This window comes from Canis lupus, chromosome 5, assembly GCF_003254725.2.
Source record: "Canis lupus dingo isolate Sandy chromosome 5, ASM325472v2, whole genome shotgun sequence".
In the NCBI taxonomy this organism is placed as follows: Eukaryota; Metazoa; Chordata; class Mammalia; order Carnivora; family Canidae; genus Canis; species Canis lupus.
This window is the reverse complement of record NC_064247.1, coordinates 42,612,089-42,632,082: the sequence shown is the minus strand read 5'-3', so window position 1 is coordinate 42,632,082 and position 19,994 is coordinate 42,612,089. Positions and strand designations below refer to the sequence as shown.

Here is a 19,994-nt window from a genome sequence, read left to right as displayed (position 1 = left end):
ACCTTCCAGGGATATTCCGTAGTATAATAGTGGGACCTGAAGTGGATTAGTAGGGAAACTCTTAACAGGTGTCTACTTTTTTGTTGGATTAGAGCGAGAGGCCTAAACTGAATCTTGTCTGAATATTGTGGATAATGCATTTAAAAATAGAGTATTGATAGCAATAAGGTCATTGTTGAAGATCATGTGGAAGGACAGGTATGGCCTGTCAAGTATGGCATGGGATAAGTTGGCCCTACAGCAGTCTCCTCAAACATTCTACTTCTTGGTCTGTCCTTTCCTAAAAGTAGTTGCCTTAATCCAATGTGATAAAAACATACATCAGGAAAAAGGGCTTCCTCTCATTTGGGATGGCCACTCCAATTTGCTGGTATACTTCCACCTGGACTGGTTGGTGTCCTAAACTGGATGTTGGAATTCTAGTTCACTGTGGGGCCTGTTGCAATGAGTAGGGCGACAAACTTGGAGCTGTTTGATTTCATACTTTCTGGCTGCTTACAGGTTTTTTTATGTTGAGTCACAAGGTACTTAGATTTTGCCACTATGAGACACAAAAGTGTGAAAGTAATGCCTTTAGCTTTGTTCCATGTGTCTTTGAAGAGGTATTGTAGCTGCTCCCAAAAGACCATGCGCTGGTGGGTGTGGGGAAACCAGCTCACTTAGGAATTGGTAGTGTTTCCCCCTCCATTCTCAAGATTACCCTGTGACCGAAGGGAAAGGACCTCACGTGGTGCATGTGGTGCATCTTCACTACAAAAGAATTTTCCAGGGGAACTACCTTGATTGTATGTGTTGCTTTGGGTTTTTAAATTTTATATTGAGGTGAAATTCACATAACATACAAAGTTTAAAGCGTACACTTCAGTGGCATTCACTCTCTCACCACATTGTGCAATCAGCATCTTTCCACTTCAGAACTTTTTCATCATCTCAGAAGAATAGCCCACTTCCAGGTGTGTCCCCACCCCCCACCCCCCGACCTCCAATCCCTCCAACCCCCGGCAATTGCTGATCTGCTCTTTGTCTCCCTGAACTTGCCTGTTCTGAATATTTTGTAAAAGGAATTATACAGAGGATGACCCTTTGTGTCTAGCTTCTTTCTCTCAGCATGTTTTCGGGGTTCATCCATGCTATAGCATGTATCAATAATTCATTGCTGTGTATGTTGAGGTAATATCGCATTGTGTACATCTTCCATATTTTATTCATCTTTTCATCCATTAATGGACATTTTGGTTGTTCCCACCTTTTGGCTCTTCTGAGTAATGCTGCATAAACAGTCGTGTGAGTTTCTGTGTGGACATAAGTTTCCATCTCATTTAGATATATACCTCAGAGTGAAATAGCAGGGTGCTCATATGGTAAGTGTGTGTCGAGTTTTTGTGGGGCCACCAGAGTTGTCTACGGTGGCGGCACTATCCTTTGTTCCTGCCAGCAGTTTCTCCACATCCTGGCCAACACTTACTTTCTTTTTTAGTAACTCTGGCCATTATGATGAGTGTGAAGTGGTATCTTAGTGTGGCTTTGATATGCATTTTCTCAATGACCAGTGATGTTAAATGTTTTTTTCATGTGCTTCTTGGTCCTTGGTATATCTTCTTTGGAGAAATGTCTATGCAAGTCACTTGTTCATGTTTTTAATTGGGTTGGGTTGTCTTTTTGTTGTGCTTTATGATATATATACACACACACAAACACACATCTCTTGGAGATTTCTGTCTCCTGGGTAGTGAACCCTGACTAGATATAGATATATGCTTTGCAGATATTTTCTCCCATTTTGTGGGTTGTCTTTCTTAATAATGTCCTTGAAGGCACAAAGTCTAGTTTTGATCAAGCCCAATTTATCAGTTTTTTTCTTTAGTTGTTCATGTTTCAGTTGTTAATGTTTTTGGTGTCAAATTGTGAGTCCACTGCCAAATCCGAGGTCATGAAGACTTAACCCCTAGGTTTTCTTCTAATGGTTTTGTACCCTTAGTGCTTTATTGAGGTTGCTGATCCCTTCTTCATTTTTGTATATGATGTAGGGGTGAGCTTCATCTTTTGTTTGTTGAACTTCTGGTCATCCCACCACTGTTTCTTGAGCAGGTGGTACTTCTTCCATTGGATGATCTTGGCACTCCAGTAGACTTCACTAATTTTACATAGTTAGGTGTTGAGTTTGGAAAGGTGCCTTGAAGAAGACCTTGTCTAGGAAGACTTGAACACACATTGAAATATTTATATGCCTTCCCCGGGCTGGTAATTGTGCTGTTGTTGACTGTATGCTTGGCATATATTTTTTTTAAGATTTACTTATTTACTTAGGGGGGGGAGGGGCAGAGGGAGAGAATCTCAAGCAGAATCCCTGCTGAGCACAGAGCTCAATGAGGGGCTTGCTTGGCATATTTTTTATTGACTGCCTTTGCTTTCCTGAAAATTTCTGTCATCCTCGCTGTAGTCTGCCTCTGGCTTTGGTATCCCTGTGCCAGGAACTATCCCATTTAAGGAATACGCAGTGCTAAAGGGCTGCCAAGCTCCATGCAACAGCTTTGTTGGAGACTTTCAAAGAATTTGTAGGAATTTTGTCAGTTTTGGGTTAGGGGCAAGGGTGGGATAGGCATGGGATTTTTTTTTTTTTTGAGTTCAGTTTGCCAACATATAGCATAACACCTAGTGCTCATCCCATCAAGTGCCCCTCTCAGTGCCCATCACCCAGTCACCCCTACCCCCTGCCCACCTCCCTTTCCACCACCCCTTCTTCGTTTCCCAGAATTAGGAGTCTCTCATGACCTTCTCTGATATTTCCCACTCATTTTCTCTCCTTTCCCCCTTATTCCCTTTACTATTTTTTATATTCCCTAAATGAATGAGACCATAGAATGTTTGCCCTTTTCTGATTGACTTATTTCACTCAGCATAATACCCACCAGTTCCATCCACGTTGAAGCAAATGGTGGGTATTTGTTGTTTCTAATGGCTGAGGAATATTCCATTGTATACATAAACCACATCTTCTTTATCCACTCATCTTTCCATGGACACCGAGGCTCCTTCCACAGTTTGGCTATTGTGGACATTGCTGCTAGAAACATCGGGGTGCAGGTGTCCGGCGTTTCACTGCATCTGTATCTTTGGGGAAATCCTCAGCAATGCAGTTGCTGGGTCATAGGGCAGATCTATTTTTAACTCTTTGAGGAACGTGCACACAGTTTTCCAGAGTGGCTGCACCAGTTCCCATTCCCACCAACAGTGCAAGAGGGTTCCCCTTTCTCCACATCCTCTCCAACATTTGTTGTTTCCTGTCTTGTTAATTTCCCCTTTCTCACTGGTGTGAGGTGGTATCTCATTGTGGTTTTGATTTGTATCTCCCTGATGGCCAGTGATGCGGAGCATTTTCTCATGTGCTTGTTCGCCATGTCTATGTCTTCCTCTGTGAGATTTCTGTTCATGTCTTTTGCCCATTTCATGATTGGATTGTTTGTTTCGGGCATGGGATTCTTAAATTGAGCTTTAATACATCTGTTCTAGAGGACTTTAAAGATCCACCACAATATTACTGATCTGCGTCATGGTGACAGAAGACATGGAATAAAAAGTTGTGATTTATGAAGACATTCCCATGTACGAGGTGTACTGTAAAGTTGTAAAATTATCACACAAACCTGTGAGGTGTCAGTGCTGTTACTGTTACCATTATGCCAAAGGGGAAGCTGAGACTCAAAGAAGTGGTGCGTGACTAGTAAGTGGCAGAACTAGGAGGCAGACCAGTTTTCTACATCTGTGCTCTTCATGCTGCGTTGCTTCTGTGGCTTGGTGAATCTAAGCCAGAAAAAATTCTTTTTAATTGTTCAATTGAGATGCCTTTCTTCCAGGTGCTTACATTAAAGGACTTTATCTTACTTTATAATGAAGTAACTAAGAGCAGGTTTTATAGATGATGCAGACAAGAAAGTGCACAAAACCCACTCACAGGTGGGCAGGAGCCAACTCTGTGGGTCAAGAAGTCAAGATTATCTGGTTAGGGAACATTTTACCACTGTCCTTAAAGCAAACAGCATCTGCATTCCTTTTCGTAATCGTATCAGGAGTTCTAGATATAATAGAACACGGTTATGTATGTCAGGTGGCTAAGAGTCCTTATGAACTGATCATACACGATGAAAGTTTTCCCTTTTTGTTTTTTTGAATTTTATTTATTTATTTGAGAGAACAGGAGCACGTGTTGAGGGGGCGGGGCTGAGCTGAAGGCAGACGCTTAACTGGCTGAGCCTCCCACGCATCCCTTCCCTTGTTTTAAATACCACTCTTTCAGAAAATAGAGTCCTGGGATCCCTGGGTGGCGCAGCGGTTTGGCGCCTGCCTTTGGCCCAGGGCGCGATCCTGGAGACCCGGGATCGAATCCCACATCGGGCTCCCGGTGCATGGAGCCTGCTTCTCCCTCTGCCTGTGTCTCTGCCTCTCTCTCTCTCTGTGACTGTCATAAATAAATTAAAAAAAAAAATTAAAAAAAAAAAAAGAAAATAGAGTCCTCATACTTGAGGATTAAGTCTTTTGTAAAATGTGGACGCGCGATGGCTCTCATTCTCACTCAGATTCCTCAGACTTGTAAGTCCTGAGCTTCCAAGGAAACTACATGTACTGTACCTGCTTAGGATAAAGGTCTGAAGTGGGAGGGATGAATCCTTTCATAAAAAGGGGTTCTGTGATTTGAGAGTAGGGAAACAGTGGAAACAGTAAGATGTGTAAAACACTTAGATGTTTCATTTGTAACCTTAAATGTTGCCTTTACATTTTTAATTAAATTTGCTCTCTCTCCTCCTTTCTCTTTTCAGCCATAGAACTTATGTATGGAGGCATCTACTGCTTTTTGTGTCAGGACTACATATATGACAAAGATATAGAAATCATTGCCAAAGAGGAACAGCGGAAAGCTTGGAAAATGCAAGGTTTGGTTTTGCCTAGATTTATGTGCCTGATTTGTCTCTTAATCCTGCATTCTCTCATGTCTGTCCAGGGCAGAGCTGATCAAGAGAAAGATCAGTATCTAGGGAAAAAGTCAGTATAGGGAGATAGGACAGCAGCTGGGTTTTTGCAGGGTGGGTCCTGATTTAGTGGGAAGAACCCCCACAGCTGCTTACTTCCTCCTGTAGGCACCAGCTGAGGATCCAGGAAAAGCAGGTGAAGTGACTCGCCAGACAGGTGTGCAGGCTCCTTCTGCAGGGGCCCCGGGGAGGCAGCTGGAAATCCAAGCTTCTCATGGCTGGTGGTCTTTCTGGCGACCAGCCCCTCTCCAGGAACCCACCAAGAGTCACCTCATTAGAATAAAAGATGCTTCTGCTCTCTTATCACTTAGAGAGTATAAGGGTTTTAAGAACCCTGTGCCAGGAACCAGGGGTGGAGACCAATACATACGTTTTCTGTTTTCTCCTAGTAGCTGTGGTACCAGCATGCGGTTCTCAGTTGCTGTCACTTCCTTGACCTCACACTTTCTTCCTTGGATATGTAGTCAGGGTACACACAAACCTCATACGTATGTTTTCCCTATTCATTTCTTTGTTTCTTGTTTCCTTGATTTTTTTTTAGTTTTCATTTCCAGCAGATAGATGCTCATGGGTTACAACAGTAAGAGGTGTAGTTTACCCCGCTTGACTGGTGAGCATCTGTCAATTAGCAGAACCGTCACTGTTTACAAAGAGAACCCAGTATCTCTTTTACACTTTTTGGGCTTAATTGCTCTGCTTTTGAAAAAACACCATTTTCCGAGAATGAAACAATACAAACAGGTGCTCTCTGTGATCAGATTTGTTTGTATGTAACAAATCTTTTCTGGAGAACAACTTCCTATTCTTTTCTCCCTCAATAATTTAGTAACATTGCAACTGAGTCTGAATATATTATTTCTTTGGGAAGAACATTTACCCTACAAGAACTAAGAAATGCATGGCCCAGAATAAATCAGAGCTTTTCTAAATCATTCTATAGTTCCCATGTGTCAATGAGATATTATGTCTTTTAAAGTTCATTGAATTTTGCAGAAATATGGGAAACAAGTCGTGGGAAACAAGTAGGTATTGGGACACTTAATTAGCATCTGCACCATTATCTGTGTTATAAGTCTCTTGTGGGGACAGCTGTCCAACATGATGCATTTTCAGACGGTGTTTCAGCCAGTGTTTTCTCCTTGTTGCTTTCACTCTTTCTGGGAGGGTACATCACCTCGGGGTGCCCCGCTTCTCCTCTGTCTACTCAAGGATTATAGGCTTTGCAAAAGAAAAAACAAAAACCATCTTGGCATTAGCATTACAGTAGCGTCGATGGGAGGCATTTCCTTCTTTCTCAGGGGAAAACTCATTCACCACACATTTTTCTAAAACTCCTTTTAATTGTTCTTTTTTAGTCTGTTGTAATATAATATGGTTCTAGAAAGACCTCATGTTGTGGATGCCCATCTTTGAAATACAAGTTGATAAGTGGTCTGTCACCATCACTTTTACTTACAAACACGCCTGATGAGTATTGAGCTCATGGCACCTGGACTGTCTTCCATGTGTTTAGGTGTTGGGGAGAAGTTTTCAACTTGGGAGCCAACCAAACGAGAGCTTGAACTGCTGAAACACAACCCGAAAAGGCGAAAGATCACCTCCAACTGCACCATAGGTAGGTGGGTGGCAGTGCTGGGCGTGGTGGTCTGTTGTCACTGCCAGCACGGCTGGCTATTCCAACGTAGATGTGAACAGGAGGATTGCATAGTGCAGTTCTCTCTAACCCCTTGTACATCAGTTGTCTTCACCCCCTTTTCCCCCCACTACTTCTGGAACACCTGTTCTTGGGAGGTGGTGCTGCAGTGAGGTTGAGGGGGGCCCCATAGTGATGGAAACAGCCCTGACAGTCTATCCTGTAAAAAGACTCATTATGGTCAGGTTGACGCTGTGTACATGACTTTTAGGGAGAGAAATGTGTGTGTGAGAGGGTTCTCTGGGTTTTCTAACACTTCAAGAATATGTTTTAGAAGCTTTTTAATAGGTTTTGTTAGAGCAGCTCCTTTCTGACCTGTTGCTCTATCTGTGGGTCATTCTATCAAAACTTAGTGGCTGAGGTGAGCGGAAGGATGATGGTAAACATTCCTCAGGACAGTTACTAGAAAAGGCCTAAAAATTAGAAAAAGACATTTCCTCTTACCTCTTGAATGAGTGAATAAATGTAGAGGCACAGCAGTGCCATCGGGCCTCAGTGGTCCTTGTGGTGCAGAGCCTGTCAGCCCCACTCTCCTGTCTGCCTCCCGGCCAGGTCTGCGGGGACTGATCAACCTTGGAAACACGTGCTTCATGAACTGCATCGTCCAGGCTCTCACCCACACGCCACTTCTGCGAGATTTCTTCCTCTCCGACAGGCACCGGTGTGAGATGCAGAGCCCCAGCTCATGTCTGGTCTGTGAGATGTCGTCACTTTTTCAGGAGGTGAGCGCTCTTGACCTTGGCAGTGTATGGCTTCTGTAACCACTTGTGTTTTTCCTTTAAAAAAAAAAAAAAAAAGAAAAAAGATTGACCTAATGAAGGCAGGTTTCTGACATCTTATATACAGTGAATACTTAATACGTGCGTTTATTATGGAACTTTTTTTTCTAAGATCTTATTTATTCGTGAGAGACACAGAGAGAGAGGCAGAGACATAGGCAGAGCGAGAAGCAGGCTCCCCATGGGGAGCCTGATAAGGGGACTCGATCCCAGGACCCTGGGATCACGACCTGAGCCAAAGGCAGATGCTCAACCACTGGGCTACACAGGCATCCCGGGAACATTTTTTCCAAAGGGAATCGTTAGGGTCTGTTGGCATCACTTAGAAGCATGGTGCTAACTTGGAGGATAAGAAAGAGCCTTTTCGAAGGGGCCCTGCCAGGGGAAGACATTTGTCCGTAAATGCTATGGTCCTTTTACCCTTCCCTCATGGTCTGCCATCCTTTGTTCTCATGGTGAGTGGCCCTTCTCTTGCCAGGCCTGAGTGTGCTTCAGCAGAACACCTCTGGCTTTGTGGCCATCTCTGGCTTTGTGGCTCTCTACCCTGAGCATGAGGGTCTGTTCTGTTTAGATCCTAGGCTGCTCTCAGGCCGTACCTGTCCCCATGTGGCAGGATAGGGTGCAGGTTGAGCTCCGGTGTCCTGGGTTTGGATTCTCTTCTGCACCCAAGCACTGGAAAGGGTCTCTGACCTGAAGTCCCTTGGCTGCTTCGGCAACAGAATGGGGCTGGTATGTGCCCTGTTAGTTGCTGAGAGTGCCCAGGTGTACTTTAGGGGTCCAGCAGAGGAGCCAGCAGATCTGGCCTGAAGTATCTTGCACTCACTCAGCAGCCACCTGCCTTGTTTACGCATTGGGCACTCCTGATTCATCGTTTGGACCTATTGGTAGAAAACCAACAATGGAAAGGGACAAAATGATAGATTCAGAAAGACCAGTGAGTCCACATAAAAATATATTTTGCAAACAACAACAAAATGGAAACAAGGATATAAAATGGAATCCTTTTCCATTAGAGCAGCTGCAGGAAATTCTTGGCTGCTGTTACATGTTTGTTGTCACGTGTGATGTGTACTCTTTCTTGACATCTTCCCCCTTTTCCTTCCTCTCCACGTCTGAGCAGTTTTACTCGGGGCACCGCTCCCCCCATATCCCGTACAAGTTGCTGCACCTGGTGTGGACTCACGCGCGGCACCTGGCGGGGTACGAGCAGCAGGATGCGCACGAGTTCCTCATCGCAGCCCTGGACGTCCTGCACCGACACTGCAAAGGTGCGCCTGGGCCGTCCTCTTCCTTGTCCTTGTGCCTGGGGCAGGGGTGGGGGCACTGCCGCAGCAGGCACCTCTTCTGGGGAACTTGTCTTTTCATTGTGACTTTCCCCCCACAAGAAGAGAAACATCCTTCATACCCTGAAGAGGTTCTTGATAGTTTTGAAGAGAGGAGGAAGTGGTTTGGGGTGTTCCCTCCGACCTTTCTGGGAGTGGACCAGCATGGTGGTTGGTCCTGGAAGAGCTGTAACAGTGAGCAGGACTCTTTGTCCTTGACGGGCCTTTGCCTGGAGTCCTCTGCTGCTGGGGTCCTCTGGGCCTGACTGTGAGGGAGCTCATGTGTGGCTCCTTGGGGTTGTCATAGCCTGTGGTGTGCTGGAAACTTACAAATTGCTCCAGACACAGCAGAACCATCAAAACTGGCCCCTCCCCTTGTGGGGTCTCCAGAAGGACTGATTGTTTTTTTTGTTTTGTTTTTGTTTTGTTTTTGTTTTTGATTGTTGTTTTAAGGTAGCTAGAGAGAGAGCTGAGAACTGGACCAGCACACTTGCCAGGGCCACTCCAACCCTCAGTCATGTTCCTTCTGGGATCCAGCCAGGGGCTTTTAAAGTCTCTCTTTGGATCTCACTGGATCTTGGTTTCTGTCCCACAGCCTGGCCCCCAGAGGGTGACAGCCTCCTCAGGGGCCTCAGATATGTGTGGGTTTGGATAGTCTGGGGAAAGGGACAGTGGGCAGCAGCTCTTCCATTCGGAGCAGGAGTTTAGGACTGAATCACAAGCCACCATGGTTCCTCCTCTTCCCCTCCCCATGGCGGGCTCCCAGTCAGAAGGCCCTACACCAAAGTGTGCTGACACAGGTGTCCTATGAAGGGGGGGGGGGTGGTTCTCAAATTTAACTGTGGGTCAGCGTCCCCTGGAGGGCTTGCTGGTGTTCCTGTTCAGTGGGTGTGGAGCAAAGGCAGGTGTTCATTCCTTTTTTTTTTTTTTTAAAGATTTTATTTATTTTCTCATGAGAGACACAGAGAGCTGGAGACATAAGCAGTGGGAGAAACAGGCTCCATGCAGAGAGCCTGACGTGGGACTCGATCCAGGGTCTCCAGGATCACGCCCTGGGCTGCAGGCGGCGCTAAACCGCTGCACCACCGGGGCTGCCCCAGGTGTTCATTCCTGATGGGTCCCTGGTGATGCTGAGGCTGCCGGTTCAGGGGAGCACACACAAGTGTAGTGGAGGTGTGCGGGGTAACCAAGTTACCTGGGTACCTGTGGCCTCCAGGATGGTACAGCTGCCTGTCTTCCAGGTCTTACTGAATTGCCTCCTACTGCTGCTCCTCAGCCTCTCCCTAGTCACGGGGCTGCTCTCAACATGTGTTGTCTGACATTACAGCTGAGAGGCAAGCCAAACTCCAAATAAGATGGCTTGTTCTCATCAGCTGTCAGGCTTCTGGCTTTTTTGTGTACTTGAATTTTTTTCTCCTGAAAAACATACACATCCTTTCAGTGTTCACCTGAGGAACCAAATAAACGGTGCTTAATAGCTTAGGTAAGGTTTAGCTTCCTAGTATGGAGTACAGCATACAAACAAAAGAGCTGGTGTGTAAGGCTGTGAAATTATTCCAGCACTTGAGGATAGTCAGGTGACTTCTGTTATCAGCGTTAGTCTAACCTGAAAAATCAGCTGCTTGAAAGGCTTTATTGTGAAAACATTCAGGGGACAGAAGCACAATGCAGTGACTGTGATGCACTTGTCTGAGGTATTTCCATCTCACAAATCACGAGAAGCGTAAGGCTTCTCTCGCTGGAAGCAGAGTGTTCAGAATCCTCCCTCAACCCTCCTAGTTCACTGCCACAGCCAGGCCCTCCATGCACTTGGTTGTGTGGTGGTTGGGAGCCTCAGCTATCTTGAGGCCTTTTTTCCTTTGTGTCTTCCTATATGTATTTTTTTACTTCCTAACATTTTGTCTCATGAATTTGAAATCTTTCTGGGTAGCATTTTCTCCATAATTGCTCCAGGCAGTTTGCTGTCAAAAGGCTGGGTGGACATCCTTTATTTCTATGTAATAATTTCACTTTTTAGATAAGTGATACATATGCAGATAGACACAGTCCAGTCCTTTTGTCTATTTGAAAGTTCTGTAGTATGTATTTATGGTATATATCAACATGTGTTACATTCCACCATGTAAGCTTAGTTAGTATCCATATATCTGCACCCAAATATAGAAATAAAACCTGTATTGAACTAGAGAGGATAGGAATGGTACTTCTCTATGTGCTGCTGATGGGAAAGCAGAACTGTTCCTGAAGTTCCAGAGTGCAGGAGCTGATGAGCAAAGCAGACTGAGGTGAGTCCTGCAGGGACACTTTCTGAAGCCAGGGCACCGTGTACGTGTAGAGTAGGAGGAGAGGAGGGGAGAGCAGGGGCTTTGCTGGCAGCATGTGGCACCACGCCACTGCATGACAGTTTAGTCGTTCTCTGCGTGAACAGGGGAATCTGTAACTCTCCCCAGTGACTGGGCATTAGCTATATCTTGGTACCTAGAGAGAAGCCAAGCAGGTCTTAGGGAATGGAGTAAAAGAAGAAAATTGAAAATAAACTAGCAGGGTTGTTTCCTCTTTGCCCACCAAGTCTCCCTGTTTGAACTAGGGTTCTCTGTGCGCTTTTGAAAGTATCGATCCTTGTGGCTTCATCACCTCTGCAGGTGAATGGCCTCATGCCTTGGGCCTGTAGCTCTCGGAAACTTGCGGACTCGGGGGCACAGGTGCAAATCACACAGCTGCGATCTATCCCCAGGTGACGATAATGGGAAGAAGGCCAACAACCCCAATCACTGCAACTGCATCATAGATCAAATCTTCACGGGCGGGCTGCAGTCGGACGTCACCTGCCAAGTCTGCCAGTAAGTGCGAGGTTCCTGCACAGCACTGTGCATTCTTCTGACCAGATCGGGATGCGGTACCCCAGGTCCTGTCTGTGAGGCTTACTTTATTCTGGGTGTTGCTTATTGGACATCATGGTACATTTTCAGCTAACAAAACTGCTGTGTTCTCTAAGTTTTACTTAGAGCCAGAAGTTTAGTGGGTTCCCCCACAGCTGTATCTTTTTGGTGATGTGTGGATAAATAGATTGTTTGGCTTTTATAGAGGAGCATCTGCAGCAGCAACCAGATGTGAAGCCGGACAAGTTGAGCTTAAACAGCCAAGCCATCAGATATGTTGAGATAAAGTAGCTCCAGGACAGATCCACAGATGAGTAGGTCACCCTGAGTGGTGCAGGTCATCTGGAGCACGGTCCCCGGGGCCATCTTTATTCCTCTGCCACCCAGTGAGGTGTGCTTCGAAGCCTCCCACTGAATCTCTGCTTCCCTTGGAGTCCCTAACACCAGGAGCTAAATAAGAGAGCCCTGCCTTCCAGAGGGACTGGCACACAGACAGCAAACACTTGGCACCTGGGTTCCAAAGAGTGTTGCTTTTCGTTTCAGTTTCCTTTTCTATGATCTCCAAGGTAGTGTCCCTGATTCTTACAGTTTTTTGAAAAACCTCAAAATGAGTGTGATGATCTTCTGGGTTCTTTAGGAAACTGTTGCTGTAAAAGTAGCCTTTGCCTGAAGTGGCTTACCTGCTATTCCTCCATAGGGCCCCCTTGGAAGCCCAGGATGCATGGAGTGGGAGCTCTCCTGCGTTTTCTGACCTTCCATGTCATTTGGATGGAAGGGCAGAGCTGTGAGAACATGTGGATGCTGTTGGCCAGGTGCTACCTCTGAAGCCATGTGGCTGTCCATTCTCACTGGTATGTTTATCTCCTCTTGCTTCTAGTGGAGTCTCTACCACCATAGACCCCTTCTGGGACATCAGTTTAGATCTGCCTGGCTCTTCCACCCCGTTTTGGCCCCTGAGCCCAGGGAGTGAAGGCAGCGTGGTGAATGGGGAAAGCCATGTAGCAGGAACCACTACGCTTACGGACTGCTTGAGGAGGTAAGATTGCCAATGGCGCTTTTGTAGACAAAGACTGGTCTTTCTTTTTCTTTTCCTTTTTTTAAAGATTTATTTATTTATTCATAAGACACAGAATGATGCAAAGACATAGGCAGAGGGAGAAACAGGCTTCCTGCAAGAAGTCTGATGCAGGACTTGATCCTGGGACTCACTGGGATCACGCCCTGAGCTGAATGCAGATGCTCAACCGTTGAGCCACCCAGGTGTCCCAAGACTGGTCTTTCTATGCAGGCACCTGTCTTCTCCTTGCCTTGAGGCTCCTCAGGGTAGTATTGGTCAGAGGAAAGTCCTAAGAAATTCAGGGCCACCCGGGGCCCAGTAGGATTTTCTTTCAAATGTCCGATATAGAAAATGAGACAAGATATGATAGCCTGCATGTGGCTGTGGTTGGAGCCCTTGGCTCCCTCACTGTGTTGCTGTCTCAGCTCTTACTGTCTGTGCTATACTTCCTCAGTCAGGATTGAAATGCAGCCTTTTCAGGGGAGGAGACTGTCTCCTACAACGTTCGTGTCCCCCCGCAGCACCTTGCGTGGTGATGGTCTTCTGCCCGACACACGTGTGACTACCTGTGTATACCAGGTCAGAGTGCTGGCAACTGCAAGTGGCAGAAATGGACTCTGGTGGACTGAAGCAGGCAGAGATACTGGTTAGCTCACAACATCCACAGGAAGGCTAGAGAGGACGCAGCTTAGTGAACAGGTGGTCACCCTGAGATGGCTTGGGGACCAGGATCCAGAAACATACAGCCTGCTACTGGCCTGGACGCTCTCAGGTGCAGTTGAGGTGCTGCTCCCAGCAGGACACATTGTTCCTACCGTTGCTTCTTTAGAACGATTTTTCCAGATAGATTCCAAATTAGGAGTATTCAGCTGGTCGAGCGTAGGTCGTGTGGCCAAATTGCTAGTGGGTGGGAAAAGCAGATACCTGGCTTTTGTGGTAAACTTCATGAAGGAAGATGGATCCCGTCTCCCACCTAGTTTTGGTGGAGGGGTAGCACAGATAGATAATGGAGAAGATATGTGAGTTGAGCTCTGTTGTCCATTCTTTACTCAGGGTTATGTGAATTTGAAGGTAGGACCCTCTTCATGTCTGACATTGTGGGATGTTTTCTTCGTGTTGAAGCAGGTTTGGTTGACATACTTGGTGCCAGAAAGTTAGCATAATTTGGCAGAGATGACAAGGATATGGGGATAAGTGTATTTCAGTTTAGGGGCACTGCACATGGAAAGAAAAATGACAAAGTATCAGGAACTTCCAGAAAAATAAATGAGAAAACATCAAAAGAGGACTTTGGACTCAGCATTTTCTACGGCACTGGCGTATGTTTAAAAAAACGTGCCTCCTCATGAGAAGCAGTGTGTTGTTTATTGATAAGTTGGTTAATTGGTACTAGTTGGCAAAGTGGTTATAACTGGCTGAAGCATGTTTATCCAAATGCAAGGGTGAGTAAAATGTTTACACCTCTAGTGTGACTTCACAAGCCACGAAGGCGGCATGTCAGGAAACTCGGACCTATCACGGAAGTGAGTTCTGGTAGCACGAGCCTCAGAGGCGCTTCCTTCCTTCACTGGGGAAGGCACTTGAGGGCTCCTTTAAGGAAGTGTTGTTTGCCACCAGGCTGGGTAGGTTTGTTGCCTCAGGCACTTTGCTTTCCACCATCAGTCACCTGTTTTCTGAATGCTTGCTGGATGGGCAGAGTCTTCAGCCCAGTTTCAGCTGTGGGCCGGCCTTGGACTTCAGTTCTAAGAGTCAGTGTTTATCCTCAGTGCACAGTGCTATTTCTGCCTGGTAATGACACTGGCCTGAATACTAGGCCCTGCTGTCACCCTATGCTGAATGGGGAAGTCCATGTAGATGTCAGGGAAGTGGTCGTGGCCCCCAGTGTGTTCCTGAGTGGTTGGGTTGGAGTGGTGCCAAATTGGTTTTAGTTGGAAAATTGGATTATGAGCTAGTGTCATGGTTAGTCATGTGTATCCAAAGTCTTCACTATAAACCTGGGCACCTTCTCTCTTCCAGTCAGATACCCAGTGTTCAAACTGCCCTGGTTGGCTTTATAAAAAACTATTCTGTACAGTCCATTCAACTCAGGATCCAAATGAGGCCTACACACTACACTTCGTTGTTTGGTTTCACAAGCCCCTCGCAAATCCGTAGGCTTCAGTCTCCCTTTGGTTTCCTTAACCATTTCTATGTTGAAAAGACAACATCACTTTCCACAGAATTACCCATGCTCTGCAGGTTGCAGATTGCATTTATGGGCTCGTTCTTGTAGGTTGCAGCAAGCCCGCTCAGATTCCTTTCCCCTTTCCTTTCCTTTCCTATCCTATCCTATCCTATTTTTTTTATTGGAGTTCAATTTGCCAACATACAGCATAACATCCAGTGCGTATCTCGTCAAGTGCCCCCCTCAGTGCCTGTCACCCAGTCACCCCATCCTCCCGCTCACATCCCTTTCCACTACCCCTTGTTCCTTTCCCAGAGTTAGGAGTCTCTCATGATCTGTCACCCTCTCTGATATTTCCCACTCATTTTCTCTCCTTTCCCCTTTATTCCCTTTCACTATTTTTTATATTCCCCAAATGAATGAGACCATATAATGTTTGTCCTTCTCCAACTGACTTTCTTCACTCAGCATAATACCCTCCAGTTCCATCCACGTTGAAGCAAATTGTGGGTATTTGTCATGTCTAATGACTGAGAAATATTCCAGTGTATACATAGACCACATCTCCTTTATCCATTCATCTGTCAATGGATACCAAGGCTCCTTCCACAGTTCAGATGCCTTGTTTTCTGGTGTTTCTCCTTTATTTTTTTATTTTTTATTGTGTTCTTCCTTTATAAGATCTACCTGCTGTCTCATTGGCTTCCCACTCCCGGGGCACCTCCGGGGCAGGCAGTGGTCAGAAGGGGGCATCGTCTTGCCCTAGTGAGATGACAGAGTTCTGAAGGGTAAACAAAGATTTCCAGACCCAGTGGTGAAAGGTGAATTTTATTTGTTTTTCAGCTTTACATTTACAAAATTTTGCCATATTGAGGGCACCCTGGGTGGCTCAGCGGTTTAGCGCCGCCTTCAGCCCAAGGTGTGATCCTGGAGACCTGGGATCAAGTCCCATGTCAGGCTCCCTGCATAGAGCCTGCTTCTCCCTCTGCCTATGTCTCTGCCTCTCTCTCTCTCTCTCTCTCTCTCTCTCTCTCTCTCTCTCTGTGTCTCCCATGAATAAATAAATAAAATCTTTAAAAAAAAAAAGGAAAGAAGCATACTTTATAAAATTAAAAAAAAAAAAAAACAACACCATACCGAAACATCTGTTTTATGGATTTTTCTTTTTAGTAGCCACCACCTGTGTCAGAAATGCTTGCCAACTTACTATCTATGGTGTGATCTATTTTCATCATTAGAAAATGATCATTTCCCCATTTTTAAAATTTAACTTCTATTTTAAGATACAGATTCACGTGCATTTATAAAAAATAACTGAGGGGCAGCCCCGGTGGCCCAGCGTTTAGCACTGCCTTTGGCCTGGGGTGTGATCCTGGAGACCCAGGATTGAGTCCCACGTCGGGCTCCCTGCATGGAGCATGCTTCTCCCTCTGCCTGTGTCTCTGCCCTTCTCTATCTCTCTCTCTCTCTGTGTCTCTCATGAATAAATAAATAAAATCTTTAATTAAAAAATAAATAAAAAATAACTGAGTATTCTCTACTGAGTTTCCCCCAGTGCTAACAGCTTGTAAAATTATAGTACAATATCACAATCAGGATGTTGACATTGAAGCAGGCATTTCCATCCCTGCGGGTCCCTCCTACCACTATTGCCTCTTAACCCCTGACAGCCATGAGTCTGTGCTCCATTTCCAAATTCAACATTCTGGGAATGTTATGTAAATGGAATCATAGAACATGTAACATTTTGGGTCTCCTCCCCCAGTCCCCCAACATTCTGGGGAGACTCATCCAGGTTGTGTGTACCCATAGCTTGTTCCTGTTCGTTCCTGACTAGTGTTCCATGGCATCATGTACTATTTTCTTTAACCATTCACACACTGAAGGACCTCTTGCTTCCGAGATTTTTGGTTATTAAAAAATCTGCCAAAAACATTTGTGTACAGTTTTTTTTTTTCAAGAACGTGAGTTCTCATTTTTCTGAAAATTTGAATTGGTGGGTCTTAAAGTAGTTAGAAAGTTATTACTACTATTTCACTGGACTTTTAATTAAAAATTTTTTAAAGACTTTATTTATTCATGAGAGACCGAGAGAGAGAGAGGCAGAGACACAGGCAGAGGGAGAAGCGGGCTCCACACAGGGAGCCCATCGTGGGACTCGATCCCGGGTCTCCAGGATCAGCCCTGAGCTGAAGGCTGCGCTAAACCACTGAGCCATCTGGGCTGCCCTAATTTTAAAAAATTTAAGATAGCTTTTAAAGTGATAAGGGGATACGAAAGAAGAAATAGTTTGTTGTTTTCATTGTGAAATTATAAATACTCCTAACTGTATTCATGTTTTTAGTAGAGAAATTAATCCATTGAAAATGATAAACTAATTCTTTTCTTTTTTCTCCTCTCTCATCTTTTTTCCCCTAAAAATATGTTTTTAAAATGCCTTGCAGGTTTACCAGACCAGAGCACTTAGGAAGCAGTGCCAAGATCAAGTGTAGTGGCTGCCATAGCTACCAGGAGTCCACCAAGCAGCTCACCATGAAGAAACTGCCCATTGTAGCCTGTTTTCATCTCAAAGTAAGTTTTCTAGAAAGCAGACTCCAGTAGCCAACTCAATTTTTAAACCCCAGTACAATTTAGAGTCTGTGGGTTTGGTGTATAGAGGTACATTTTGTAACTCTAGTGACTCAGTAAGGAACAGTGAAGAACAGAAGTTGTAACTCTTCCCCTGTTCTCTGTTGCCCAGAGAGGTTTGTGGTGAACCAGAGTAATCGCTTCATAAAGAAAGTAGGGTGTGAGTTACTCTACTGGGGCTGGGGGTTAAGATTTTAGTCCTCTTCCTCCCCAGATTCCCCACCACCACCACACCCAACACCAAAGTTTTCTGGTTTTCTTTTACTTAAAAGCAAACAAACACAGAGCATTATGATCCGGTCCAGAGACTGGTCAGCCTTTTCTGTATAGGATCAGATAGTAAGTATTTTAGGCTTCGTGGCCACATAGGATCTTTGTTTTTATGGTCTTTGTTTTATTTTATGACCCTTTCAACAAAAAATCCAAACCATTCCTGGCTTGCTAGCTGGATTCAGTAGCCCCAGTCTAGTCAAAGGAATGTCTTTGGTGAGAGGAATAGTATGTCCATTTTTGCTTCCAGAGCTTATGGATACCTGTTCTATTTTCTGCCACCTTACACTTTGCTGGGTTTGATGTAAGATTACTTTCCTGCACACTTGGTGTCAGTCGCCTTGAACAATCCCATTGTTTTAAGACTGTTTTTGGACCCCACAAATGAGATTTGTATGGATTAATACTGTGTTACTGAGTCTCAACGCTCTGAATGTGGCCAAAGGGCAGTTGAGAAAGAAAATGAAAAAGCCCGCTTTTGGGAGTGCCCAGAGACACACTGTTGGAGGAAATCCCTATAGCCTCATCCTCTTCCTTCTCTCCCCTTCTACCCAATTTCTCTAGCGATTTGAACACTCGGCCAAGCTGAGGCGGAAGATCACCACATACGTGTCATTCCCCCTGGAACTGGACATGACCCCCTTCATGGCATCCAGGTATGAAAGGGTTTGGCACACTATATGTGTGATCCGGAAGGGCATGGCTCCATGGGGTCCGGGGTTGACATTGATAGAAGCATACCTGCTAAAACTGAATTGTTATCCTGATCTTAAATCAGGACACAGTTGAGTTCCCTCAGCCCTGCTGCTTCAGCTTTGAGTTTTCTCTAGCAAATCCTCTGTCAGACTTGGCAAGTGATCGGGTGGGATCACACAAAGCAGCGTGGCTGTTGATGTCATGGACTTTGGATACAGCTAAGCAACAGTGGATTTTGCAGTTATAGATTCAGTTTCCCTCATTTTTAAATCTTGATAATCCTGGACCACTTAAAATATATCCTCCTAATAACTGTGACACTTGCTCATACGTTCAACGTGCATTAGTCTCCTGGGGATCACTACAGACTCGGCTTGAAGCAGTAAGGTGGCGTCAGGTCTGTGTGGGCTGGCCTTGGCCTCACTTCCTCACCTTCACACAGGGATAGGCTCCCCCTAGAAAGCAGGGTTGCTGGAAGAACTAGAAAGCTTGTCTGAAACGCACCTGGTCTTGCACCTGCTCTGGGAGGCCCCAGTGGTAGTAGTACCATCATTATTGGAGCCATGCGTCTGCTCGGTTGATTATTTTAAGTACTGCTGAGTAGCTGCTGTTGTTTGTTACAGCAAAGAGAGCAGGATGAATGGACAGTACCAGCAGCCAACGGATAGTCTCAACAATGACAATAAGTAAGTGGTTGCCTTGTGGGTTTGCCACGGGCCTCTCGAGGGTGAGTGGGGAGCCGGGGACCACTGGAAGGCTTGGCAGGGAGGGCTCCATGATGGCAGAGCCCTGGTTTCTTTTGGCCACTGGCCTGCTGCCTGTCTTGCTGCTATCCAGCCTTGTTGAGAATGCTCAAGCCCTGTTGGGAAAGGACTTTTCACACCTGTACCATAAAGCTCCCATTGCAGGAAGACCTCTGTTCTCTTCTTTACTACCCTGCTTACCGTGGGTTGATAGAACAAAGGACAACCTGCTTATAGCATCCCCAGTACTGAAGCTGTCTGCACTTCCACAAAGTGTGGTTTCTGGCAAAGCAGCTGGAGAGCTGAGCGGACCAGGCAGGCGTTCATGCTCTCTGTACAGCAGCGCTCATTCCTGGGGTGTTCCCATTTGGGGTCAGTGGGCTATTCACTCTGCAGGCTTCCAGCTGCTTCTGGTGGTAATAAAACTGAGTTGACTGCTCCATCTCTCCCCTGCCCGTGCTCCCAATCCAGGTACTCCTTGTTTGCCGTAGTTAACCACCAGGGGACCCTGGAGAGTGGCCACTACACCAGCTTCATTCGGCAGCACAAGGACCAGTGGTTCAAATGTGACGATGCCATCATCACCAAGGCCAGCATTGAGGACGTGCTGGACAGTGAGGGGTAGGTCCAGGCTGGCAGCTAACTACCTTGGTGTACATCCATTCTGGGGTGTTTGCCTTGAGGCTCTGAAGGAACAAGGCTTGACAGGAAGCCAGCCTTGATTGGTCACTGGATGGGC

At 45.7% G+C, this 19,994-nt stretch overlaps 1 protein-coding gene across 5 annotated transcripts in view; it reads left to right on the top strand.

Moving 5' to 3' along the window:
* The window catches only part of USP22 (ubiquitin specific peptidase 22), a 62,046-nt gene that overhangs the window by 22,410 nt on the left and 19,642 nt on the right, over window positions 1-19,994 (top strand). For all 5 annotated transcript variants that reach the window (XM_035716928.2, XM_035716931.2, XM_035716930.2 and 2 more), the window contains exons 3-12: window positions 4,815-4,928; window positions 6,538-6,639; window positions 7,270-7,439; window positions 8,617-8,764; window positions 11,553-11,658; window positions 12,575-12,733; window positions 17,363-17,489; window positions 18,381-18,472; window positions 19,136-19,198; window positions 19,727-19,876. In XM_035716928.2, the coding sequence (XP_035572821.1) occupies window positions 4,815-4,928; window positions 6,538-6,639; window positions 7,270-7,439; window positions 8,617-8,764; window positions 11,553-11,658; window positions 12,575-12,733; window positions 17,363-17,489; window positions 18,381-18,472; window positions 19,136-19,198; window positions 19,727-19,876 (1,231 nt within the window). The remainder of the gene's footprint in view (window positions 1-4,814; window positions 4,929-6,537; window positions 6,640-7,269; window positions 7,440-8,616; window positions 8,765-11,552; window positions 11,659-12,574; window positions 12,734-17,362; window positions 17,490-18,380; window positions 18,473-19,135; window positions 19,199-19,726; window positions 19,877-19,994) is intronic.